Source organism: Balaenoptera borealis, assembly GCF_965194805.1.
Source record: "Balaenoptera borealis genome assembly, chromosome: 3".
NCBI lineage: Eukaryota > Metazoa > Chordata > Mammalia > Artiodactyla > Balaenopteridae > Balaenoptera > Balaenoptera borealis.
The window spans coordinates 132488127-132515789 of NC_138866.1; the positions used below are offsets into that span (position 1 = coordinate 132488127).

Genomic DNA, 27663 nt, shown 5'->3' on the forward strand with positions numbered 1-27663 from the left:
CTGCGGCAGAGACAGACACGATCCCAATAATGAAATCTCACATGTGCGTGGGTGCAGGAGGCAGTGCCCTGCACCAGTGTCCGCGCCCCAGACCCGTTCTCAGGTCTGCAGACCCCAGGGCCCCTTGCTACTGACAAGGCGGCTTCTTGTCCAGAAAGGGAACTTCCTAAAACGCCCAAATGTATACTGCAATTAGGTAAGTGTTTAATTCTAATTAATCCAATTTTACTCTGACTTTCCTTCCCGTAGCAATGAATTACAGATTTTAAAAAGTAGCCTCACAAGCTAGCTTCTTTCTAAAGCGAGGAGCAGATGCGGACACAGAGGCCTGAGTGAAGGACTGAGGGAAGACTGAGGCCAGGCCAGTAAGGTGCTCAGGGCTGGCCCTGGAGCAGGAAAGCTCTCAGAGAAACGGCCTCCGGCGGCTGCCTGCTGACACTCCCTTTCCATCTCAGCTCTGAAAAGAGGGACCGGTGCTTATTACAGGAGGCATCGATATTCTCCCGCAGGCTACCAAGAAACTTCATCGGAAATGTGGCCTATCCCAAACCTGGCCCAGCCGCGGGCTCGGAGCCCTCCCCCTCCGCTGAGCCGGCCCGAGGCGAGGGCGCATTTGGTGAGAGTCTGGCGGCCTCTACCGGAGCGCCTCTGCAGAGGAACGTTCCCCAAAGCCGGAGACGACATGTGGCGCTCGGGCGAGGTGAGAGCGAGCGCGCGAGTGCACTGGGGACGCAGGTGGGGGGGCGGAATCTGCAGCAGGGCAGAGCGCGGCCTCGGTCGCGGAGCGGAGCCGCAGGGCGGCGGCGGGAGCGCAGGGGGCACCGGAGCCTTTCGGCCCGGGAGGACTGGGGAAGTTCGCGCTGGCGGCATGGGGCGGTGACGCCGCACTGGCCTTCCGCTCCTGCCAGCCGGTTGAGAGCAGGCGGAGGAGGAGGAGGATGCACCCTCGCCGACGGCTTGCCTTCCCGGGCCGGCGCGCAGGGTAAGCCCGGGCGCGCGGGACCGGGGAAGTGGGGTAAGAAGCTGCGGGCGAGGGCGAGAGGACGGGCGGCCCAGGCTCGGTCCGCACCCCTATCCTCGGGGCTGCCTGGCTTGGGGAGGCAGGTGAAGACAGGCGGGGAGCCACGGGAGGCCGGGAGCGCAAACTTTCCCCCGGCGACTGCGGAGGCATAGCCAGCGCGGGAGGTCAGGGGGGTCCAGAGCGGCGCAGCCCCGCGGGACGGGGCACCAGGGCTCAGTGCCCACGGGCTCGCCGGTAGGAATTGGGGCGTGCGGCAAACGCCGCCGTCACTGGAGCCGACGGGCGAGATCGCCGATCCGGAGGGCCCCGCCGGCCCCAGGCCTTCGAGGCGCGCGGCGTCCAGGAGCTTCCTGCAGGGTGGGCGCTGGCTTGGCGGCGGGGGGCGCGGGCGGGTCGCGCGGGCTGCTAGAGGCCGAGGGACACCAAGCCGGCACTGCACCGCGCGCTCTTCTCCGAGAAAGAAAGCGCCGCCCGGCAGGACGCTCAGCTCGGACCCCTGGCAGGAGCCGGGCAGGTCTGCTGGGGCCAGAAGCTAGCCGGGGAGGGTCGGCGAGCGTTTGGCGCTGGGCGCGCCGCTGCGGACCGGGCAGGAGGCCGACCCTGCCGGGCCGCGAGCACCAAGCCGGCGGAGGCTTCGCCTCCGCAGTGCCACCCCCGCGCCCACCAGCTCCCGCGAGCCCCCGCGGCGGTCCCGGGACCGTGGGAGCGCAGCCTCCCTTTGGGGGTCCCGGCTCCAGGCTGAGGGCAGCAGGAGGCGCCGCCCCAGTTTCCCGCATGCAGCGCCGCCTGCTCGCCGCCGGGACTCTGGCCCGGGTTTGGCGACAAGCCCCGGGACGCGCCCAGGCGACCCCCGCCCTGCCTTTCTCGACTCGAAGGCCTTGGCTTCTGAGGTGGAAGTACCTGTTGTGTACTTCCCTTTTCCGGAGTTGGCCTGGGGTCGCCTCGGGAAAATGTTTCTTTTGAACACGCGGTGCTCCTATAGGATACGCATCTATTTGCGTTATGCGCATATTGAGAAATATATGCCTTCGCTAAGGTTAGTTGCAGAGCCCAGGGATTGTGCCTGCTTGGATTTCAAATGCATTAATTAGGGCCCAGCACAGAGCCCAGAGCCAAGAGACTTTCCCAAATGCAGTGATTATTAAGTTCTTCAGTCATGGGGACAGATTGCTGAGAAAGTGGCAACCCTCCCTTATAAGCAGTTCTTATATTATCGTAATCTTGTAGAAGACTTGTTTCTTAAATGTGCCTTTTCCCCCCTCTTTCCACATACTTTCTCTCAGCACCTTGCAGAACAAGGAGTAGCTTGCTGACTTTGAATGCGTGGCAAATATTTCAGAAAGGTAAAAGTATTCCACTTGTGGATTTGACAGATGCAAAATACAGTTAGGTAACTTCAGGCACTGAATCTAATAATAGGACTAATGGGTCATTTGATAACATGGTAAAAATAAAACAAAGTATTTGAGGCATGGGAAAAAATAAATTAGGGGAATGGTTCTGCACCTTGAGTAAAAGTGAAAATTAAGCCTACTGTAATTTCTTTTTATGCCCCAATAAAAAGGCCAGTGAACACAGATAACTCCTGATGTGGAGCCGTGCTGGACAAGGACAGCCAGGCTCCTTTCTTTCTGAACTGTGTGTGTTAGCAGTGTGATTTGATTCCAGGAACTGCGTCACAGAAACATTCATGTTTATATATTTTTCCCCCTTTCAGCTTCAAGATCAAGGTTGAGAAAGGAACAGTTATTCTTCCAAATTCATCAGCTTCAGCTATTATTCTTATTGGGAATGGACAATGGAATGTTCTCTAGCTTTATCATGATCAAAAACCTCCTTCTGTTTTGTATTTCCATGAACTTAGCCAGTCACTTTGGGTAAGTTATCATCTATGCTTTGATTTTACGATTTTCGGGGCACAAGTGCCTTTCAGAAACTTTGCTGAGCAGTATATTAGCAAACCCTCGCTGGCCACCTTTACAGTCCCACACCCTTGAACTTGTTGTAAATAAATAAAAGAGTCCTTGCCCTACCCCACACTTTATTCCTGAGCAAGGCACTTGGACTAAAGGCACTTTATTCCTTTATTCCAAGTGTGGGGTCTCTGAAGTGAGTCAGAGAAAAGAGGCAGATTATGTTTTCAAAAGTGGAAGGAGAAGATGGTTTCAGAGTCGGCTGTGTTTCCTTCCACTCAGGTTAAAGCACGATTCAGAAGTTGACCTGCATAAAGGACATTTATTGCTTGTTAGACAAGGCAATGATCAACATTCTGATTGCCCTCCTTGGTGCCATTATGCAAAGGAATTTGCCTTTAAAGCCAGGCCCACACTAAGCGGCACTGACAAGGACTTGCAGTGGTCCTGGCTTGAGCCATAGGCCTTGAACTGTGGCCATCTGAATGCAGAGGCAGATACCAGAAACTACATGTGCCTGAAGATCTGCAGGACACCCAGGCATTTGGCGTTATCAATTCCTTTCCTCTTCTTCCCCAAATTGTTCTGGCTGATCAAAAGGATTGTCACTTGAAGTTGGTGGAGTATAATTAAGAAGTTAAATTTTAGAACAAAAGTCGCCAAGCACCCCTTCTGTGAAAATCAGCTGTGGAGGTTGCACTTGTGTGAAACATGGAGGGATCTTCAGGGCAGAGTGAATCTGCAACAGATCCCTACTAGTTGGCAGGAAGGAGGACCCTTCCAAGTCCATGACCTTCTCTCTTTGTCCTCTGGACATTTTCTGTTCTTTTGACATTCCCAGGTGTGTACAGAGGAGGAAACAGAGAGAGAGAGAGGCTTGTGACCATCCACAGGTGTGTGGCTGGTACATGACGGCAGTGGAGCTGTGTACCAGGTCCGTCAGGGACTAGTCCAGCCCTCAGCACCGTGAAGAATGTGCACACTAACCATGCCTGTGGGACGTGCCTCTTAGCCATTCAGTGTATTCCCTTGGGAAAGAGCATTAGTTGTTATTCTTGCCTTGCTGCTTGTCTTGAGTGTGTATTTCCCTACCTGTGCCTTTGGTTTCCTTATCTGTTCAGTGAATGTCTTCCTTTCCAAGGGCTCTCCCTGCTGCTAAACCTTGTAGGATTTAACCATGATGTTCCTACATATCTCTGCATGAGAAGTGTGTTTAGAAGTGAAATCATACACAATATTTAAATTTCCAAGTTAATACATTAGGTAGTCAATTTGCTTACTATATATATCGCATATATTTAGCAGTATTTCAGAGGTAAGAAATAGGCTAGGATTGAGAACATGTATTTTTTCCTAAGATTTTGGTCAGATATATTTTTGTGAATCTGCATTCTGTAGTCACGAAGGTATTATACTCTCTGGTGTATGAAAGTCTGAAATATGAAGGAATGTGCATACCGAGTTTAGCCATTAGAAGCAGCTATACTTTATTTCTTATTTAATTTGATGGCTTTCTGAGGTCATCTTCAAAACAGAGATATATCTGTTAGTTTCTGGAAGCTAATACAGAGCAAGTGGTAGAATACCCCTCAATCTCCCTAGAGAATTAGCTGTTGGAGAAGTTTTGAATCTGTTAGATATAAGGTCAATAGTGCATCCCAAAATGATACCTACTGACTGCAGAAAATGCGTGAGACACGGAATAGTATGTGAAAAAGAAAACATCCTTAATTCCACCACACAGAAACAATCATTCTTCATATTTTGGTGTGTTTTCTTCCCCTTGCTTCTATGCCTAGCTTTATACAGTTGAGATCATACTGTGCCTTCAGTTTTGTATTTTTGTGCTTTCTTCAAGCCAATACTTTGTTACTACAAACTCTTTGAAATGTGTGATTTAAAATGGATGAATATTATTACAGTTCATAAATGCTTCATCATGGGCTACTTCCCTAATTTGGGGTGTTTACATTGTTTCCGATTGTGCTGTTATTGCATTTTCCTACAGTGAACATATTTGGCTTACAATTGTTTTAAGTATTTGAGATCATTTCTATTAGAAGATCTTCCTGTAAGTGCGATTTTACGTCAGCTCCCCTGAGTACTTTTAGCTCTTGGTCCTACATGTCCAGTTGATTCTGAGGACCAGGATCTGCAGCAAAGCAGGAAGCCCAGCAGGGTGTGGTTTTCAACAGAAGACATCTTGACATCTGGGGGCACAAGTCCCTATTTATTTCCCTTCTTATACAAGGCTCCTTTCACTTGCTTATTACTATAAATGAACTTAAGAATAATTTTGTCAAATTGCAAAGAAAGTTTCAGAACACTTATTTGGCTTAAAATCTTGACAAAATAATAGCTATCACAATATGGAGTGCCTATTTGTTATGTTGTCTGTTTTAGATAAACCCTAGGAGGAGCCTTATGAGCTAAGCATCATTAGCCCTGTCTTATGGTCAGGAAGGCAAGAGTAAAGGATGGCTAACTGGGGAAGTTCGCCAAGCTGGTCATGCTGGAGTTCCGTCCTCAGCCCTCCTCAGAGTGAACCTGCCGGGTGGTCCTGAGGCTCCTCTCTTGATTTCACGTGGTTTGCAGGGAAGGTCTAAGTCAGACTGATCTATAGAGGAAGGGGACATAATTTTGAAAGGTATTCTCTGCATTGGAGTAGAGAGAGTTTTCCGTTCTGAAATTACAGGAAAAAAAGAGTTTGGGTAAGCTCTGTTATTTCCCCCAAAGAAAGAGTTTATGTGATTTGGTTCTAAAGAAAGGTGAACGGGGAAGCATGTAAGGCCTTAACCTGAACATTGTGGGACAAGAGAAATGCTGATGCCTGTAAATACGTAAAGGAAACCAGACAACTGGTGGAGGGTTAGGAGGGTGAGAGGAAACCAGTCAGGGAGCAGAAGGAAAGAGGCAAGTACATGTGTGCTTTTGTGCAGTACAAAGTTATACCCAGTGTTTGTGAAAAGCATGTGGATTTGGCAATCAGGAAATTTATAAATGTGATAAGTAAAATGTATTTGGTGATTATATAAGATAATGTGAAATTGCTTTGAAAATATATGAGTCTCATTTCTTCTCCTTCTCCCTTTTGTTTTCTAAATTTGATCAGAGCCACCAGTAGCTCATTTTCAGTAACCTTTGTAATTCTTCCGTTTTAAGTTATATAACAGAGCATGAGTCAAGTGTATAACAGAACAGAGGCCTATTTGACTGTCAGCCTTATGCAATGTCACGTGTAGAGACATTATAATTTGAGGTATTATAATTATTTTAATGAGACCAGTAATCAAATGTACATGGTAAAAAAAAAACTAGCACAGAAACAGTCTGAATCAATGTAATGTCAAAATACATAATATTAAATTTAATCTGGAATTAGTTTATCATCATTTGAAAAATCATACTTTATCAGACTTGATTGACCAGTGATAATTGTAAGATAAATTTGAGGATTATCAACTCAATGATAAGGTAAAATCTGATTCGATTCATTTAATAGTATTAAACATTTTTTAGAGGTTTATCTATTGGAAAATTAAAAATGCATTAGAATTTTATCACATGGGAGCTACAATTCAAATAGACTTTGGAAAAGTATTTTATAATTGGCAATTATAGGCAGATTCTTGTAGAAGTAGCTTAAGAACAGGAACAGATAAGGTTCTTCTTTATCTGCCTACACAAGTGTGCTAACCGGGACCTTTGGTTTCATGAAGAGGGCTTGTTCATACACGTTCTCAAGGACAGTTCTCTTCTTTTAACTAGAGCAGAAAGTATACTCTCTCTGAGTCATTTAAGTACTCACAATGTCTTTTTAAATGGCAAGTTCTCTCTTGTGAATCCCCAGATGGCAAGTTCTTCCTGCCTGTAGCTGCTGGTTCACAAGACCCAGGACAGAAAGTCATCGTAACAATTGTAAAAACACAGAGAAGTGCTGTGAAGCAGTTAGGACACACACAGGTGAGAGGGCGTCTAAGTGGAGGCTGTAGAGATGGCCAGAGATCTCACATATAGTAAACATTTTAGGTGACTAAGATCCTGCTACAGAGTAATGCCCAATATTTTTTAAGGCACCAAAAGAAAATACTTCCAAATTACACACTTTGTAGAAGAAACTCTTAGCAGGTTTATCATGCCAACAGGCAGTGAGCTAAGACAAAGCTTAGAAGGACAGTCAGCCAGAGTCGACCCAGCTGGCCCTGTCTGGCCATCAGTTCCAAGATGAGTCACTGGCTTGGTTCAAGGGGAGAAGGAGAATGTGGGCTTTTGGTTTTTTACAAAGGTGCAATTGCATAACATGCATATTTTAATTGGTGTGAAATTTCAAAGGAAAATATTAGAATCAAAAGTAGAAAAATCTTATCATAGAACTATGGTGGCAGCAACAATAATTATCAGTGTTTACATGAGTATTTCTCCTTCATTTCCAGAATGCATTTTCAAAAAAATGTACTGTTTAATTTTCACAAAACCCTCACTTTGTAGGTGTAAAGAGTTCAAGTGATAGAACACAGAGAAACACGTCTAAGTTTCATCATTGGAAAGTGGAAAAGTCAGGATCCATCTCCAGGCTCAGGGCCTGGGCTAGCACCCTCCATGCAGGACCTTTTCCAGAATGTCTGGATATTTAAGGTGCAATGAAAAGGGATAGAATGGGGGAAAATCTATACTTTGAAATGTCCTAACCTAGAACTCAAATAACACTGCTCTAAAGATAGTTGGTTTATCATAGCCTGAATAAAATCAAATACAAAATATGTACTATGAAATATAATGTTGCAGAGAGGGAACCATATTATAGGAAAATTAAGATATACTATGAAACTGGCTTTAGCAGTTCATTGAAAATTCTGTTTTATTTGTATTTATTTAACAATTTATTTCAAGGTCAAAAGGCAAACCTAAAAATAAATGAAACCCAGGACCAGTTCATTTTCAGTTTTAACAACAACACAAAAAATTGGGCCATCACTCCATAATCAATTTGGTTCCTATTTCAGGGATGTAGGTGTCATTTTGACAGAGGACAGTGAAGCTGCTCTGTGTGGCAGCAGAATTACTAAGCCTGCCTGCAACTCAGTTTCCTAATCTCCAGGTGGAGTTAATAATGGATCCTATGTCACAGGGTTGATGAGAAGGATAAATTGCTGAATGAGTGCTAAATGCTGAAACATGGCCAGGTAGGAAGGGAGTGCTAAGTCCAGGCTAACTGTCCTGGGTGTTGTGACCAGGAGACCCTGAGGTTTACTAGACCCATGGGGTGGGCACGGCAAAGTCATGTCAGCAGAGTCTCCCTTGCCATGTGAAGGAGCACATTCACAGTCACAGGTTCTGGGGATCAGGATGTGGGCATCCTGCAGTATGGTGCCCTGTGGCTGCATCAGTGTTTATTGAGTCCTTCCTACGTGCCAGGCACTGTTCTAGGTGCTGAGACTCTGTGGTGGGCAGAGTAGAGCCTGCCTTCCAGGAGGGCTCCTTCTAGTGTGCAGTAAACATGTACTTGTCAGTTGGGTCACAAGGTTTGCTGAGAAGAGTGATCAGAGTAGGAGGTAGTGAGTGTGCTGGAGAGAAGTGCTCAAGCAGATGTCTAAAGAAAGTGAGCATGTGAGCAGTGCCCTTCATGGAGATGACTGGACAGGTGAGAGAAGCAGCAGATGCAGGGTGATGAGGAAGCAGCGTGAGGAAGGGGAAGGTTGGTGGGAGGCAGGACCAGAGAAGCAGTTGGGACTGTCAGATCATGAAGGACCTTGTAGGCCATGCTAGGTAGTATCAGGACGAGCAGTTGGCTGTTGAAGGGTGAAATATGAGCCCATTGAGATGTGACCGTAGAATGACAAACGTTAAAGCTAACTCTGGCTGCCGAGTGGAGAATACACTAAGAGTCTAAGGTGGGGAGGCTTAGTAAAGGAGGGACCAGGGAGGAAGTTAAGAGGCAAATGCAACAACCCAGGGGAGGGGCATTTCAGCCAGCAGGATCTGTTGATGGGCTGATGTGAATGTGAAAGAAGAGGAGTCAGGAATGATCTCCCCAGTGCTTGACCTGAAAACATGATGGGTTCAATTGGCTGTTGTTGAGCTGGTGGGGACAGTAGGAGAAGAGGCTGTAGAGAATCATGAGTGCAGTCTTGGACCTGTGAGATGCTTGTTAGATATCCAAGTGGCCAGGCAGGCTGTTGGACATACAGGTCCGGAGTCAGAGAGAAAGAGATTGGGGATGGAGACATGAACTTGAGAGAGACATTTAAAGCCATAGATTGAATGAGATCAATCAGAGATTGAGTGTAGACTGAAAAAGGGTCCCTGGACAGCCCTGGAACACTCCAGTGTTTAAGGTCAGGAAGGTAAGAAGCGGGCAAGCAAGACTGAGGAGAAGAGGCCAGTGAAGATAAGAAGAAGAAAGAGAGTCATGTCCTGCGACTGAGCGGAGAAGTGTTGTAAGAAGGGGTCAGCTGAGGGCTGAGACTGGACCTTTGGGTTTGGCAGTGTGGAGGAGCGGCCAGAAGAGAGCTTTCACTGGGAAGCAGTTGGGCAAAGCCCGAGTGGAGCGGGGCAAGAGAAGGGCAGAGAGACAGCAGAGACCTTTGAGCAGAAAACTCCAGTGAGTTTTGATGAGAAGAGAGGCTAAGGATGGAACAATAGCTGGGAGGGGATATAGGGTGAATGAAAGACTTTTTAAAGACCTGATGTAATTACTGATAGGAATGGTTGGGGGGAGGGAGACCCGTGTGTGATAAGCACCAGTATGATTCATGTGTTTTATAATCATGTATGTGGGGCACCCAGTGTGGCTGGGGGAAGAGAAGGGGCTGAGTCTAGGGAAGTGGGCAGAGTCAGATGAAGGGGGTGTGGCCTGCAAGACCAGGAGCTGGGTTGCACCTTGCAGGAGGTAGGATTCTGAACCAGGCTGCAGTGGTTGGGGACAGGAGTGGAGCATCTACATGGAGGGTGGCAGACAGGGGTAGGGTGGACTTGAGCACTGTCTAGGGAGCTGACAGGCAAGACCAGGGACACCTTTGATAGGGGTGCCATCTAAGAGTTCTGGCATAATGTTTTATGGCCATGACTTTATCCATATAAAGCACACATGTCAATCCATGTTTTCCACCATAAGAGGGAAAAACTCTTATTTGGAAACTCGGGGTTGACTTTCATGTCTGGCTATATCCACCATGTTTTTGTTTTTTTTTTTTTTTAATTTTGCATATTTTTTAACATGGTTAGCTAAAGTGGCATGCAATGGAAATTTGAGGAAAACTTCACAAAACTGTGCCATTTAGAGGTACTTATTTAGTGAGCTTAAAGTAACAAGCAAATAAACTGAAGATACATTTCTCAGAAGTAATTAAATACTGAAGAAAAAATGCAGAAAGAAATGCTATTCAAGAAAACAGATAAGCTGCTGCTTAACAGCAATTCTGTTCTACTCCCAAAGTAAGTTCAGGTTAAAGCTGGTCTGCAGATACAATTACCTATCCTATTTTATGGAAATCAAAAAATGGCTGTCAGCATAAGCAGAGATAACATCACAAGAAATGCATCACACATTACCATCAATAGCACCATTCGTGGTACGAGACAAAAGATTTTTCTTCCCCAGAAATGATGACATAACTTGAACTTGAACTTGAACCCTTTAAATTACTGAAATAAGGAGACGTCATCAGGCATCACTTGGTAAAATGAAGCACCTTTAAAGATGGACTCTACCTCATAGTGTTATTATTACTAGTAGAGATTGTAATACTGATAGAAAAGATACATTGGAGTAAAATTTCCTCAAAAAGAAAAAGACTCTTAGATTTGACTACCAGTATAACTCTTTGCTCACTCCTCTTTCAGAGTAATGCATGGATTCTACTGCAGGTTTCACCCTGTGTTCGTAACTGATTTTGGAGACAGTTCTCTTGGGATCCCTGCCCTGCTGTATTCAGACTCCTCCCTCCCCATTCCTCCCCGACTCTCCATCAGAAACCCTGCTGATGGCCTCATCCATCCCGCCTCTACCCTCTGTCATCACCTGAGCAATGGGTCTCTACGCCTCCAGTCTTGCCTCTTCTAAGTCCATCATCCCCAAGGTGCCCAGGGGCCACAAGGAATGAAAATGACCCTGTTAAGATACTCTGAATTTCCCACCACCTTCAGGCTAGATCCTAGAGGTGGAGCTTGTCACATGAATGCGCCATGATTTGAGCCACACACGTGGCTCTTCTCACCAGAGTTCAACGTGCCCTCTGCAAATGTCAGTATTTCTTTTCTTTTCTTTTTTAAAATTTTTATTGGAGTATAGTTGATTTACAATGTTGTGTTAGTTTCTGCTGTACAACAAAGTGAATCAGTTATAAATATACATATATCCACTCTTTTCGATTCTTTTCCCATATAGTTCATTACAGAGTATTGAGTAGAGTTCCCTGTTCTATACAGTAGGTCCTTATTAGTTATCTGTTTTATATATAATAGTGTGTATATGTCAATACCAATCTCCCAGTTTCTTAGTGCCACTGCTCACAACCCCTTCCTTTGGCTTGAGACCTGATCTTCATGCTTGAAGGCTTAGGTCTGCTTTCCTCTCCTCTGACCCCATACAAAGCTTGATCCCTCCCCTTTGGGTACGTAGAATGCCCTGCATATTGCAAAGATTCCTGCACCAACCATGTTCTACAGAAATCCTCTGGGAACATGGCCTATTCTTTTAGATGCAGTCATGTTCCCAAGGTTGGGGATGCCACCTTTCTCATTGACACCACCAGTCCTCACCACAATGCCAGGCACATGGTTGATGTCCACAATACCTTTGTTGAGCTGAGCTGCTGAGATAAGCACTGGGCCCAACCCGACAGCCTCTCTGAAGACGTGACAGAGAAGAGACGCTCTCTGGGGTCATTTGGAGTCACTCTGGCAGTTGGCTCAGAGAGCAACCTTTCTGTTTCCAATCTAGACAGGCTTAGAACAGTCCCTCTCCCCCATGGCTGCACAAGAAGATCACTTGGGGACATTAAAAAATACCAGTGCCCATTCCTCCTGGGTGAATTAAAGCCAAGTCTCTAGGGCCTAGAAACCCGGAAGAGGCTAATGCAGAAGTCACAGAATCAAACGCCTTGAAGAGACCAGATGTAAGACCACAGGGACAGGTGGGAAATTTGCACAATTGCTAGAGTTGACCCTTTCTAAAGTCAGTCACATTTATTGTTCTGAAAACTCTGCTGGTGAAATAAACCCATTAGTGGACCACGTTTCATGGCTGTCTGTTTCCCACTCCACCTCATCAGAAGTCTCTGAAAGGCCCAGAACCTCAAGCCTGGCAGGGGCCACTCATAGCTTTTTAGGAAGCCCTTACACCCCCTGAGCATCTTGTCCTACCCGTATCACTGCCCATGTCACAACCACCACCTTCCTTCCTCAGTTTGGAATATGGGGCTCAGAGTTCAAGTTTAGGGATCAAGTCCTTGTGCCTTTTGTATAGACCTGTACCTGGGTAGGAAGATATAAAAAATGAGGATGTTTTAACATGCGTGGTTAGGTCTACATTTCCTTTATGATCCCTTTTCTGGAACATCAATCTGAAAATGTTGCAACTGTTTCATAGTCTAAATGTGACATGTGTTTGTAGAAAACAGGCAGTAACTATAAGGAAATAGTTCATATTTTCTGAGAAACTAGTTCATTAATCCTGATACTGAAGGGGAAATCAAATTTTTCAAGCATTTCTACTTTATCTAAGGTCATTCTCAGAAATAACGGATCTAGTCTCAGCTCACAAAATCTGCTCCCCCTGAGATCAGAGCCTTCAGCTTATCCTGGAAGCAGCTGTGTACTCACAGCTTACCTGAGGGCCGGCAGAGCTCTTTGGTTTTACTCAGAACAGTGAAGATGCAAGATGGAGCCTGCTTTCTGCACCTTAGAGGGCTGAGGGCATCTTGTGTTTCCACCTGGAGGACTAGTGGATTTGCTCACTGCATGGAATTGCTCACCGAAGGCACAGCCCACTCTTTGTGTGTTATTTTGTTTTCCTAGCCCAAATGGAACAAAGCAAGCTGAAGTCACTCTGTATATTAGAAGCAGTCTATAAAGATTATACAACTTGATATGCATGAGCAAGTTCACCAGACCCCTCTGAGAGTCTCCTGTATGCTGGCACGTCATTTGCTTTCAGTGGTAGGGGAAGGGCCTTCCTCTCTGTAGCAGTGAAGATGGTGCATTTTGTAACAACGAGCTGCAGATGAATGGTTTCTGAGGAGGATCTATGGACTGAGGAGGACTTCCCAGTTTTTCATGAGAGGAACCTCTACTCCTGCCCCGACAGGCATTTTCAGGACTTTTTTAGAAACCGTTTCCTACCTCTTAGGGCCTACCTTCAGTAAAAATAGAGAAGAAATCACTGCAAATCCCCAGCCATGGCCTCTCTAAAAAAAAAAAAAAAGTCCACAGATAAATATAAGAAGCAGTTACAGCAAAAGATGGCAGATATTGAAATTCCTGCAAGAAAAGTGTAATTATGTGTAAATGGGTGTAGATATATTTGAACTCTTTTTAAAATTTTAGCCAAAAAGTAGAAGAAGAGCTTTGGAAGTCTTAGACATTGCATGCTATCCCATTGCTTTTGGCAATGATTTGGGTATTTGTGAAGCAGGATTCAGAGCCATGTGGGATGGTGTTTGTCTGAGTCAGTGGTGGAGCAGTGTACCAGGATGTCCAGGAGGCAGTTCTCCTGGAGACAGGCACTGGGACTGCATGGTCTGTGGGCATCTCCATGGTCTCTATCTCCGGACAGTCAAGGCTATTCAGAGCAAATATAATTTAAGAACATTTTCACAACAGATGTAATAGTTTTTAAAAATGTGCTTGAAACATTAAAGTATGCTTTTTCTTTTATTTTTTCTCATTGTGACTTTATTTTACGTTTTTTATTGAGATATAATTGATGTATTACATTGTGTAAGTTTAGGGTGTGTTGATTTGATACATTTATATATTGCAATATGATCACCACCTTAGCATTAGCTGACACCTCTATCATGTCGCATAATTATCATTTCCTTTTTGTGATGGAAACACTTAAGATCTAGCCTCTTAGTAATTTTGAAGTTTATAACACAGTATTGTTAAGTATAATTACTATGCTGTGCATTAGATCCCCAGAACTTATTTACCTTCTAGTTGCAGGTTTGTAACCTTAAGTAACATCTCTCCAATTCCATCACCCTCAGCCCCTGGTTACCACCATTCTACTCTGTTTCTACGAGTTGGCTTTTTCAGATTCCACATACAAGTGATAAGCCTTTTCTACTGGTGTGCATGCTCTCATCTCTCTTCTAAGTTAAAGAGCCAACGGGGACCTTCCAAAAATTGGACACTTGGACCAAGCCCAGAATTGAATAACCAAACTGGTGAGAGTTATGATCACCATGCGAAGTGGACATTGAGGTCAGATTTAGTTTGAGCAATAGTTGTTCAACTGGGCGTGTGCACAGACTTTCTTTCATAAACTTGGAGGACAGTGTTAAGCCCCGTCATCCTGACATTAGGTCTTCAAGGCTGAGTGCTTTGTCTTTCTAAAGTGTGAAACTACAATAGATGTCAGAGAAAAGGGAATTCAATATTTTTAAATACTAAGTCACAGAGTAAAAAATTATGTGTCTGTGGGCTCCATACTAACAGGACTGAATTTTAGGTTGTTAGAGCTTCAACAATATGCATTTTAATGGTGATGGGAAAATTAGATCCAAAGAACTTTATAGTGTCTCATTCAAAAGGGAGTCACTTTAGGCCATTAGATAGTTGATCTGTTTAGATGCAGTCAGTGAAAATGACCAATTTTTGAGAAGTGGGTGGGGCAGGTACACATCAGTGCTGCCCTCAGATCCACCTGCTGATGGCAGGGCTCAGTGTCCATTCCAGCCACTTCACGGACGAGAAAGCGCATGAGCAGAGTGGGGCCCCACAGTCAGGCACTACAGGGAGGTCCCAGGAGCCCTCTCTTCTTCTCCCAAGTACCAAGGGTGCTGACTTCTCGGGACCACAGCTGGCTCTTAGCTGGGTTGAGTTCCCCTTGAAGCCAAGCCAGATGTGCAGGTCAGGTTCTTGGTAATAACACATATCTTGCTATTTGCACTTCTGAAAAAGCAGCGATGGTTGCCTGAGGTGGAACCCATGATGTTCAGGTGTGTTACCATCTTCTAGACTTGTGACTTTCTTTCCCTCCAGATAACTTCCTCGGTTTGCCCAAATCTGCTCAGGGCCATTTCTCATTTCCAGCTGCTCCATCGACATACACTTTTGAGGCCTGGATAACTTCACTGAATTGTACAAACTAGACTGTTCTTCCTGTGAACCTCCTAGAAGGTTCTGCCCGTCTTCTCAGGGTTTTATCGTAAGTTGACATGTTGGGTCATATAGAACACTGTGCTCCCTGAGTCTCTGCTCTGAGGCGACATCACGTAAAGCCAGGGTTTTCAGCCTGGGCTTCACAATTCCTGCTCCCTGCATCCTGTGCTTTGGCTGGAGCCGAGTGTGCTGGCAGCTGGCAGTGCTGATGGTACAGAAGCCCACAGACTCTGTCGTCCCTTCACCATATGCTCCAGTCCTGGCATAATGCTCACAGCACAAATGCTCCCAATTAAGGATACAGGGAAATTTGGGCACACCAATCTTACTTTCCAATTGGGTAAAGCTTTTAATGTCCCCCCCCGACACCCCATAGCCCATTGCAGTTGACTCACTAACAAAATGAAGACTCAGTTTTTCTGTTTTTAAACCAAACTTCTGAAATCCCCTGTGAGTGGGTTAGGCTCTGCTAGCCTATGTGCAGTGACTAATATGTCTTAAAAATGGCTACACTATTGACACAAACAGCTCTTCAGAATCTGGGAGGGATGGATTTTGAGCATCATGTAAGGTAGATGGGTGACCAGCCCAGAGCCAGCATTCTCTGGCTGGCTATTCAAGAATTAGGGTTATTCAAGATATTCAAGAATAAGGCTTATGTATGCAAAACAATAACCTGGGTAGTACAGGAAATCATTCTCAGATGCCATCCCTTCAAGACAAGTCACCATATTATTCCCTGGTTTCTATACTTTGAGAAGAATTTGTAAGAAATAATTAATACAAGTTTGAACTCTTTCTTTTGTTTCTCCATTAAAAAGCTTTTCACAAATGCCAACCAGTTCTGTAAAAGATGAAACCAATGACAACATCACAATATTCACCAGGATCTTGGATGGGCTCCTGGATGGCTATGACAACAGACTGAGGCCTGGGCTCGGAGGTTGGTGTATGCTCCTTGGCTGAGGCCCTCGAGGCCCAAGGGAAATTTTTGCTTAAATCCAGCTCATGTTTCCGGTGATTCAAACAATTCCTCAAAGAGCTTCCCTGCTAGGAGTTTGAATTGGTGGTGTTGCTAAGGCTTCTGCACATTATCATTTTCCAGATGCAAGAAGCCAGGGGAAGTGGTCTCCCTCCAAACTCCCTTTTCTCCCCAGATAATGGTAAGGCCATTCTGGTCCACTTCAGGAGGAACCACTTCTTAGGTGTTACTGAAGCGGAGATTACCCTATGTTAGGAAATACTTTATAATCAATGTCATACCCTCCCATCTATGTGAGTCCTTTTCAGAAATCCACTATTCCGTGCAAGTGCTCATCACACCGTTACATGTTACAGGTTTAATTTTTCACTAGAGCCATAATCACAGTTTTTACTTTGACCCTATAAAGTTGATAAAACTAAATGGATAGTAAAATATGCTTTCAGGGTACAACTGGCTTAATTTTGTGCTGAGAAGCACGTGTCGTTTCACCCATGTGCGGTGCCCTTGGCTCTAACTGATTTAGATGTGGTACATTTGAACCTGCTCCATTAGGTAAGGAGGGACCTTCTAGCAAATACATTCCCAAAGGGATATGTTTAGTCCTTCTCCATTATTTGCATTTTTAACAGGGACATTTACTTAAAGCATGATTTGACTTCCTCTGCCTTTTTGGCAAGACAAGTCCACATAGGCTCCTTGACACCGTTTTACTCGACCCTGAGTTATGTCTGAATTGTGAGCTGGGGCCCTGGTGAGGAACCTGTGTCTGTGTTTCAGAGCGTATCACTCAGGTGAGAACGGACATCTACGTCACCAGTTTCGGCCCGGTGTCTGACACGGAAATGGTAGGTGCGAGGCGCGGCCCCACCCAGACCACTCTAAACCCTGAAGGCACTGGCCCAGGGCCTCCTCTCCTTGAGTTATCACCTGGTTGCCTCCCTTTGCACTAGGAATACACCATAGACGTGTTTTTCCGACAAAGCTGGAAAGACGAAAGGCTTCGGTTTAAAGGGCCCATGCAGCGCCTCCCTCTCAACAACCTCCTTGCCAGCAAAATCTGGACTCCAGACACCTTCTTCCACAATGGGAAAAAGTCCATCGCCCACAACATGACCACGCCCAACAAGCTGCTGCGGCTGGAGGATGATGGCACTCTGCTCTACACCATGCGGTGAGCATACTGAGTCGTGCCCTGGGCTGCGGGGCAAGGGTGGGGGTGGGCGGGGCCGAGAGGAGATGGGCTGGTTTGAGGATTCTGTCGTGTGTGTGATGGGTATTTTTTACCTTTTGACCTACCTATACTGATGTCCATGTAGCTTATTTCTTTGGGCTGCTATGGGTTCATAGTATTTATCTATATTTGTTTTTTGATTCAAGATCAAGGGCATCTTTGTGGGTTTTTTTTCTGGCTGCGCTGGGTCTTTGTTGCTGCACGCGGGCTTTCTCTAGTTGCCGTGAGTGGGGCTACTCTTCGTTGTGGTGCACAGGCTTCTCATTGTTGTGGCCTCTCTTGTTGCAGAGTCCAGGCTCTAGGCGCTTGGGCTTCAGTAGTTGTAGCATGCAGGATCAGTAGATGAAGCGTGCAGGCTCAGCAGTTGCAGCTCACGGGCTCTAGACAGCGGGCTCAGTAGTTCTGGCCCACCAGCTTAGTTGCCCTGCAGCATGTGGGATCTTCCCGGACCAGGAATCGAACCCCTGTCCCCTGCATTGGCAGGCGGATTCTTAACCACTGCACCGCCGGGGAAGTACAGATCAAGGGCATCTTTGGAAGAGTGACCCAGATAATGTAAGTTAGGGAAATTTTATTTTAAAAGAAATTTTATTTTAAAAATCTAAGGAGAATACTTTTTTGTTGCAATTGTGCAATGATTTTGACGTTTTAAAAGTCTGTTTCTTTTATGGTTTGATAACATTTCAAATGCTGAGGTTAAAATTTAGTATTTCTCATTTAAAATGATCATTAGTCATTTTTTAAAAAAAATTCTGAATTATTCATTACATCTGAGTAAATCAATAAATTGACCAGTCAGAGAGACTCCTTTATAGCTTTTCAGGTTCCATGGTGGGCCTAAGTAGACTTTAGAAAATATTTTTTAAATTACCAAAAAAGAAAGAAAGAAAGAAAAAAGGCACTAAAGCCAAGTTTAAAAAAAAAAAAAGCACATGCATTTATGTAGCTGTTATTGGAATTTCTCTATCTTAGTTACAATTCTTCACAATAAACCTTATATTTAAAAGAATAATCATAGTGGAAAATAATATTGATACAGTCATCTTCAGAGGCTTCATGTCCTAACATAATTTTGAGGAACGCTTTGGCACATTGTGTCCCAAACCTGTTTGACAACAGGTCTCGATTTATAACAACCCAATAAGGATTCTGATCAGTGATCTGTGCACACACCTTGGCATTTTGTTCCAGTACTCACTCTTCCCTTTTCCCTACATTGATCTGGAAGGTGTTTCACACATAGATGGAGACAGGAGTTGTGAACATCACATCAGTGTCCGAGACAGTGCCTTCTCCATGCAGAGAGTATGTGAAAAGCTGAGAAATGTCTTTAGGGTCAACAGTTAGTCCTTTGTCATCATCTATGGAAAAGGAAGCCTGGGCAATGAAATGAAGAACACTTTGTTCAGCCCTGTGAGCAGAGAGCAGGTATGGAAATGAGTTCCACATCCTGGAGGATGCTGGGGGTCACCACAGTGGGGGCACTGTGTGGGCCTACCGTTCTCCGTTCCGTTCATAGAATAAAAATACCCCCGGTCCCCATGGATTATTGCCCTTGATTCACACCTGGTTCCTATCCTGCAGAGATCAGTTAGGTCCATCGCCTAAGACAATGGGATGCTTTCATCCCATGCACAATTGCTTGGACAGGATGGTGAGATAAACCCCTGGTCTAGAAGGAGAAGAGGCAGCAGAGGGGCCTCTTAATGAGTGTCTGTGTACCAGGCAACTTCACAAACACAGACAGCCCTTCAGTCCTCAGACAGCCCAGCCAGCTAGGGGACACCATTTCCATTAACCAACAAACAGCTTGAGGCTCAGAGATGTTTGGTAATCAGCCCAAGGTCACACAACTAGAGAGGGGGGCAGCAGGAATTTGAGTTCGGGTATGAGCAATTTCCTTGTTTAATCCACCACATTTGAAAATTGGAGGGATGCAACATTATTAGACATATAATGGCCTTTGTCTTACCTTTGTTAAAGTGTCATGTGGAAGATGGTGAGACACAGAGCAACTTGTCAGCAGTAATTTGTCCCTGTTTATGTAGAGGAAGCCTGCTGCTAATGAGTTGCAAAGTTGATGACCAATTTTCTTTTTCAGTCTTATAAAACATTTGGAAAGTGGAAATAGTTCCACTTGAAAGTGTTAGGAATTTTAATATGATGGAGCTATAGCTGTAATTTGATAGCATTTTAATCTACTGATTTAGCAAAGACAACAAAATGGCAATAGGAATTAACTGGTGATAGGACGGATCACACACACAGCCCCATCCAGGCCCCACCCTGTCACTGAGCGTCCAGAGGTACAGCCTTTCTGTTTAGCACTTGGGTCACTCCTGTCAAGCTTTATAAAAGCAGTGATATACTTTGACCCAGTAATTTCTACGTAATGTCCATCTTAAGGAAATAATTAGGAATAAGGACTAAGCTTTATGCACAAAGGTTTCTATTGTCATATGGCTTATGATACCAAACATTGGAAAAAATATAAAAATTCCATACATTCTTCAACTAAAATTATATTTAAAAATTTTTATTCAGACTTTGGACCTACCTAAAAAGATGGAACATGAACATGAAGAACAAACTAGGGTTCACGTGATGCACTTTTAACCTGAGACAAATGTTGAGAAATGTCTGGAAAAGTACTGTTAGCAACTTCTAAAAAGTAACTCTATAGCGATTATGGTACATGGGAGGGATTCATTTATGTAAAATCTCCACCATGCTCCAGAAATCATTTAAGGTAATATTCAAAAACACACACAATTCAGATGGATGGAATTCTTTAAATAGGTGATTCCGAAAAAGCCAAGGGAACATAAGCCATTGATGCCATTTGCTCCCAAAATGTCTTTTCTAAAAAGCCTTATTAGGTGCTTGCCTGGAAGTGATCTACAATTTCAGTTCTGAAGAACTTTCTACCACCCGTGTGTAATCTGTTTACAGGATCTAATGATAAAAGTCACTAGCTGTTCAGGGTAAGCCCAAAGAAAGCGACAGACATTTCCTGTTGGACTGTCAAGCAGAGGACACATAAAGTACCAAGCAGTTTCTTCCAGGATGTTCTTGTAGCAAACAAAATGATATGTTTTATAGAACCATCCCCAGAGTTGTGCTTCGGATGTCAGGCTGGTGGCCAGGCATCCTCAAGGGGACCCTCAGCACAGCAGTCTCCCTTGGTCATCCTCGGCAGAGCTGGAGAAGGAAGAGGCACAGAACCCAGAGCCTGACTTCAGTCCACCCAAGGACTGAATGACTGTCTTTCTGGCCAGGCTTGCTAATTGTTTGTGTTTTTTGCTGGGTAGAACTTTAGGTCATCATTGAGTAGCAGCAAGTTCTGATTTCACTCCCAGCAAGCCCAGGCAGTCCTGGGTGACCACATCTCTCAGGGCACATGCCAAATCTCATGACACATTTTCTTTATAACAAGTGAGCTGGGAGATAGTGACCAGCTCTCATCTCCATTTCCTCCACACCCTTGGAAGGTGCAGACTCTTGTGAGGACCACCTTAGGGCTTATTCCCCTGGCCTTTGGGTCCCTGGCAGAAGAGCCAGTCTCTCTTACTTAGTTTCTGGTGTAGGAAACCACAACAGGCAAGAAAGGAATTACTAGAAGGCAGGCTCTGCTAGTACAACACAGTATCAGAAAACCTGGCTGCTGTTCCACCCAGGATCACCATGTCCACGCCTGTGGGCAGACATTTGAGAGTGCCGGCGACTGTGCCATCATGGATAATAGAATGCCCTGCACTTGGGAAAAGAACACTGGACAGAGTGGGGTCACTCTGCATTGTCACTCTGGCACACTATGAATTCCCCCATGCTATTTTTATTTTGAGAAAGGCATATTTTATGATTGTTTACACCCCATTTAGATTTTCATTATTAGTGAAAAACACTGCTTTGAATTGGGGTGATAGGAAGAGAAAAGAGCATGGATTTTGGAGTTAGGCTCACTTAAGTTCGAGTCTGGACTTTGTCATAGAGCAGTCATGAGTACTTTGTTGCTTTACTTTAATCTCTTAGAACCACTATTTGTTATTGTTTGTTTCTTTTTTTTTAACATATTTGTTGGAGTATAATTGCTTTACAATGTTGTGTTAGTTTATGCTGTATAACAAAGTGAATCAGCTACATGTATACATATATCCCCATATTCCCTCACTCTTGCATCTCCCTCCCACCCTCCCTATCCTACCCCTCTAGGTGGTCACAAAACACCGAGCTGATCTCCCTGTGCTCTGCGGCTGCTTCCCACTAGCCATCTATTTTATATTTCGTAGTGTATATATGTCAATGCTACTCTCACACTTCGTTCCAGCTCACCCTTCCCACTCCCCGTGTCCTCAAGTCCATTCTATACGTCTGTGTCTTTATTTCTGTCCTGCCCCTAGGTTCATCAGAACCTTTTCTTTTTTTTAGATTCCATATATGTGTGTAAGCATATGGTATTTGGTTTTCTCTTTCTGACTTACTTCACTCTGTATGACAGACTCTAGGTCCATCCACCTCACTACAAATAACTCAATTTCCTTTCTTTATGTGGTTGAATAATATTCCATTGTATATATGTGCCACATCTTCTTTATCCATTCATCTGTCAATGGACACTTAGGCTGCTTCCATGGCCTGGCTATTGTAAATAGTGCTGCAATGAACATTGTGGCACATGACTCTTTTGAATTATGGTTTTCTCAGGGTATATGCCCAGTAGTGGGATTGCTGGGTCATATGGTAGTTCTAGTTTTAGTTCTTTAAGGAACCTCCATACTGTTCTCCATAGTGGCTGTATCAATTTACATTCCCACCAACAGTGCAAGAGGGTTCCCTTTTCTCCACACCCTCTCCAGCATTTATTGTTTGTAGTTTTTTTGATGATGGCCGTTCTGACTGGTGTGAGGTGATACCTCATTGTAGTTTTGATCTGCATTTCTCTAATGATTAATGATGTTGAGCATCCTTTCAAGTGTTTGTTGGCAATCTGTATATCTTCTTTGGAGAAATGTCTATTTAGGTCTTCTGCCCATTTTTGGATTAGGTTGTTTGTTTTTTGGATATTGAGCTGCATGAGCTGCTTGTATATTTTGGAGATTAATCCTTTGTCAGTTGCTTCATTGGCAAATATTTTCTCCCATACTGTGGGTTTTCTTTTTGTCTTGTTTATGTTTTCCTTTGTTGTGCAAAAGCTTTGAAGTTTCATTAGGTCCCATTTGTTTATTTTTGTTTTTATTTCCATTACTCTAGGAGGTGGGTCAAAAAGGATCTTGCTGTGATTTATGTCACGGAGTGTTCTGCCTATGTTTCCCTCTAAGTGTTTTATAGTGTCTGGCCTTACATTTAGGTCTTTAACCCATTTTGAGTTTATTTTTGTATACAGTGTTAGGGAGTGTTCTAATTTCATTCTTTTACATGTAACTGTCCATTTTCCCCAGCACCACTCATTGAAGAGGCTGTCTTTTCTACATTGTATTTCTTGCCTCCTTTATCAAAGATAAGGTGACCATATGTACGTGGGTTTATCTCTGGGCTTTCTATCCTGTTCCATTGATCTATATTTCTATTTTTGTGCCAGTACCATACTGTCTTGATTGCTGTAGCTTTGCAGTATAATGTGAAGTCAGGGAGCCTGATTCCTCCAGCTCCATTTTTCTTTCTCAAGATTGCTTTGGCTATTTGGGGTCTTTTGTGTCTCCATACAAATGGTGAATTTTTCTGTTCTAGTTCTGTGAAAAATGCCATTGGTAGTTTGATAGGGATTGCATTTAATCTGTACATTGCTTTGGGTGATATGGTCATTTTTACAATATTGATTCTTCCAATCCAAGAACATGATATAGCTCATCATCTATTTGTGTCATCTTTAATGTCTTTCATCAGTGTCTTATAGTTTTCTGCATAAAGGTCTTTTGCCTCCGTAGGTAGGTTTATTCCTAGGTATTTTATTCTTTTTGTTGAATGGTAAATGGGAGTGTTTCCTTAATTTCTCTTTCAGATTTTTCATCATTAGTGTATAGGAATGCAAGAGATCTCTGTGCAATAATTTTGTATCCTGCTACTTTACCAAATTCACTGATTAGCTCTATTAGTTTTCTGGTAGCATGGTTACGATTCTCTAAGTATAATATCATGTCATCTGCAAACAGTGACAGTTTTACTTCTTCTTTTCCAATTTGTATTCCTTTTATTTCTTTTTCTTCTCTGATTGCCGTGGCTAAAATTTCCAAAACTATGTTGAATAACAGCAATGAGAATGGGCAACCTTGTCTTGTTTCCTGATCTTAGAGGAAATGGTTTCAGTTTTTCACCATTGAGAACAATGTTGCCTGTGGGTTTCTTGTATATGGCCTTTATTATGTTGAGGTAAGTTCCATCTATGCCTACTTTCTAGAGGGTTTTTATCATAAATGGGTGTTGAATTTTGTTGAAAGCTTTTTCTGCATCTATTGAGATGATCATATGGTTTTTATTCTTCAGTTTTTTAATATGGTATATCACATTGATTGATTTGCATACATTGAAGAATCCTTGCATTCCTGGGATAAACCCCAGATGATCATGGTGTATGCTCCTTTTAATGTGCTGTTGGATTCTGTTTGCTACTATTTTGTTGAGGATTTTTGCGTCTATGTTCATCAGTGATATAAGCCTGTAGTTTTCTTTCTTTGTGACATCTTTGTCTGGTTTTGGTATCAGGATGATGGTAGCCTCATAGAATGAGTCTGGGAGTGTTCCTTCCTCTTCTATATTTTGGAAGAGTTTGAAAAGGATAGGTGTTAGCTCTTCTCTAAATGTTTGATAGAATTTGCCTGTGAAGCCATCTGGTCCTGGGCTTTTGTTTGTTGGAAGATTTTTAATTACAGTTTTAATTTCAGTGCTTGTGATTGGTCTGTTTATATTTTCTATTTCTTCCTGGTTCAGTCTCGGAAGGTTGTACTTTTCTAAGAATTTGTCCATTTCTTCCAGGTTGTCCGTTTTATTGGCATATAGTTGCTTGTAGTAATCTCTCATGATCCTTTGTATTTCTGCAGTGTCAGTTGTTATTTCTCCTTTTTCATTTCTAATTCTGTTGATTTGAGTCTTCTCCCTTTTTTTCTTGATGAGTCTGACTAATGGCTTATCAATTTTGTTTATCTTCTCAAAGAACCAGCTTTTAGTTTTATTGATCTTTGCTATTGTTTCCTTCATTTCTTTTTCCTTTATTTCTGCTCTGATTTTTATGATTTCTTTCCTCCTGCTAACTTTGGGGTTTTTCTGTTCTGCCTTCTCTAATTGCTTTAGGTGTAAGGTTAGGTTGTTTACTTGACATTTTTCTTGTTTCTTGAGGTAGGACTATATTTTGCTATAAACTTCCCTCTTAGAACTGCTTTTGCTGCATTCCATAGGTTTTGGGTCGTCGTGTTTTCATTTTCATTTGTTTCTAGGTATTTTTTGATTTCCTCTTTGATTCCTTCAGTGATCTCTTGGTTATTTGGTAGCATATTTTTTAGCCTACATCTGTTTGTATTTTTTACCGTTTTTTTCTGTAATTTATATCTAGTCTCATAGCGTTCTGGTCAGAAAAGATACGTGATACTATTTTAAGTTTCTTAAATTTCCTATGGCTTGATTTGTGACCCAAGATATGATCTATCCTGGAGAATGTTCCATGAGCACTTGAGAAGAAAGTGTATTCTGTTGTTTTTGGATGGAATGTCCTATAAATATCAATTAAGTCCATCTTGTTTAATGTATCATTTAAAGCTTGTGTTTCCTTATTTATTTTCATTTTGGATGATCTATCCATTGGTGAAGGTGGGGTTTTAAAGTCCCCTACTATGATTGTATTACTGTTGATTTCCCCTTTTATGTCTGTTAGCATTTGTCTTATGTATTGAGGTGCTCCTATGTTGTGTACATAAATATTTACAATTGTTATATCTTCTTCTTGGATTGATCCTTTGATCATTATGGAGTGTCCTTCTTTGTCTCTTGTAATAGTCTTTATTTTAAAGTCTATTTTGTCTGATATGAGAATTTCTACTCCAGCTTTCTTTTGATTTCCATTTGCATGGAATATCTTTTTCCATCCCCTCACTTTCAGTCTGTATGTGTCCCTAGGTCTGAAGTGCATCTCTTGTAGAAAGCATATATACAGGTGTTGTTTTGGTATCCATTCAGTGAGCCTGTTTTTTGGTTGGAGCATTTAATCCATTCACATTTAAGGTAATTATCGATATGTATATTCCTATTACCATTTTCTTAATTGTTTTGGGTTTGTTTTTGTAGGCCCTTTTCTTCTCTTGTGTTTCCTGCCTAGAGAAATTCCTTTAGCATTTGTTGTAATGCTGGTTTGGTGGTGCTGAATTCTCTTAACTTTTGCTTGTCTGTAAAGGTTTTAATTTCTCTGTCAAATCTGAATGAGATCCTTGCTGGGTAGAGTAATCTTGGCTGTAGGTTTTTCCCCTTCATCACTTTAAATATGTCCTGCCACTCCCTTCTGGCTTGCAGAGCTTCTGATGAAAGATCAGCTGTTAACCTTATGGGGATTCCCTTGGATGTTATTTGTTGCTTTTCCCTTGCTACTTTTTTTTTTAATTTAAATTAATTTATATTTTTATACAGCAGGTTCTGATTAGTCATCCATTTTATACACATTAGTGTATACATGTCAATCCCAATCTCCCAATTCGTCACACCACCACCACCACCACCACCCCCAAGCTGCTTTCCCCCCTTGGTGTCCATACATTTTTTCTCTACTTCTGTGTCTCAATTTCTGCTCTGCAAACCGGTTCATCTGTACCATTTTCTAGGTTCTACATATATGTGTTAATATACGATATTTGTTTTTTTCTTTCTGACTTACTTCATTCTGTATGACAGTCTCTAGATGCATACACGTTTCTACAAATGACCCAATTTTGTTCCTTTTTATGGCTGAGTAATATTCCATTGTATATATGTACCACATCTTCTTTATCCATTCACCTGTCAATGGGCATTTAGGCTGCTTCCATGACCTGGCTATTGTAAACAGTGCTTCAATGAACATTACGGTGCATGTGTCTTTTTGAATTATGGTTTTCTCTGGGTATATGCCCAGTAGTGGGATTGCTGGGTCATATGGTAGTTCTAGTTTTAGTTCTTTACAGAACCTCCATACTATTCTCCATAGTAGCTGTATCAATTTACATTCCCACCAACAGTGCAAGAGGGTTCCCTTTTCTACAACCCCTCTCCAGCATTTGTTGTTTGTAGATTTTCTGATGATACCCATTCTGACTGGTGTGAGGTGATACCTCATTGGAGTTTTGATTTGCATTTCTCTAATAATTAGTGATGTTGAACAGCTTTTCATGTGCTTCTTGGCCATCTGTATGTCTCCTTTGGAGAAATGTCTATTTAGGTCTTCTGCCCATTTTTGGATTAGGTTGTTTGTTTTTTTAATATTGAGCTGCATGAGCTGTTTATAGATTTTGGAGGTTAATCCTTTGTCCAATGATTCGTTTGCAAATATTTTCTCCCATTCTGAGGTTTGTCTTTTTGTCTTGTTTATGGTTTCCTTTGTTGTGCAAAAGCTTTGAAGTTTCATTAGGTCCCATTTGTTTATTTTTATTTTTATTTCCATTACTCTAGGAGATGGATCAAAAAATATCTTGCTGTGATTTATGTCAAATAGTGTTCTTCCTAGTTTCCCTCTAAGAGTTTTATAGTGCCCGGTCTTACATTTAGGTCTCTAATCCATTTTGAGTTTATTTTTGTGTATGGTGTTAGGGAGTGTTCTAATTTCATTCTTTTACATGTAGCTGTCCACTTTTCTCAGCACCACTTATTGAAGAGACTGTCTTTTCTCCATTGTATATCTTTGTCTCCTTTGTCATAGATTAGTTGACCATAGGTGCATGGGTTTATCTCTGGGCTTTCTATCCTGTTCCATTGATCTATATTTCTGTTTCTGTGCCAGTACCATATTGTCTTCATTACTGTAGCTTTGTAGTATAGTCTGAAGTCAGGGAGTCTGATTCCTCCAGCTCCGTTTTTTTTCCCTCAAGACTGCTTTGGCTATTTGGGGTCTTTTGGGTCTCCATACAAATTGTGAAAAATTTTTTCTAGTTCTGTAAAAAATGCCATTGGTAATTTGATAGGGACTGCACTGAATCTGTAGATTGCTTTGGGTAGTATAGTTATTTTCACAATATTG

At 43.0% G+C, this 27663-nt stretch overlaps 1 protein-coding gene across 1 annotated transcript in view; it reads left to right on the plus strand.

Moving 5' to 3' along the window:
- The first annotated feature begins 425 nt into the window (after positions 1–425).
- Positions 426–27663, plus strand: part of GABRA5 (gamma-aminobutyric acid type A receptor subunit alpha5) — a 101718-nt gene continuing 74480 nt past the window's right edge. Inside the window, exons 1-6 of the mRNA XM_082385155.1 lie at positions 426–700; positions 2305–2364; positions 2739–2898; positions 16083–16204; positions 17024–17091; positions 17197–17417. Of these exons, the coding sequence (XP_082241281.1) occupies positions 2813–2898; positions 16083–16204; positions 17024–17091; positions 17197–17417 (497 nt within the window). The 5' untranslated portion in view covers positions 426–700; positions 2305–2364; positions 2739–2812. The remainder of the gene's footprint in view (positions 701–2304; positions 2365–2738; positions 2899–16082; positions 16205–17023; positions 17092–17196; positions 17418–27663) is intronic.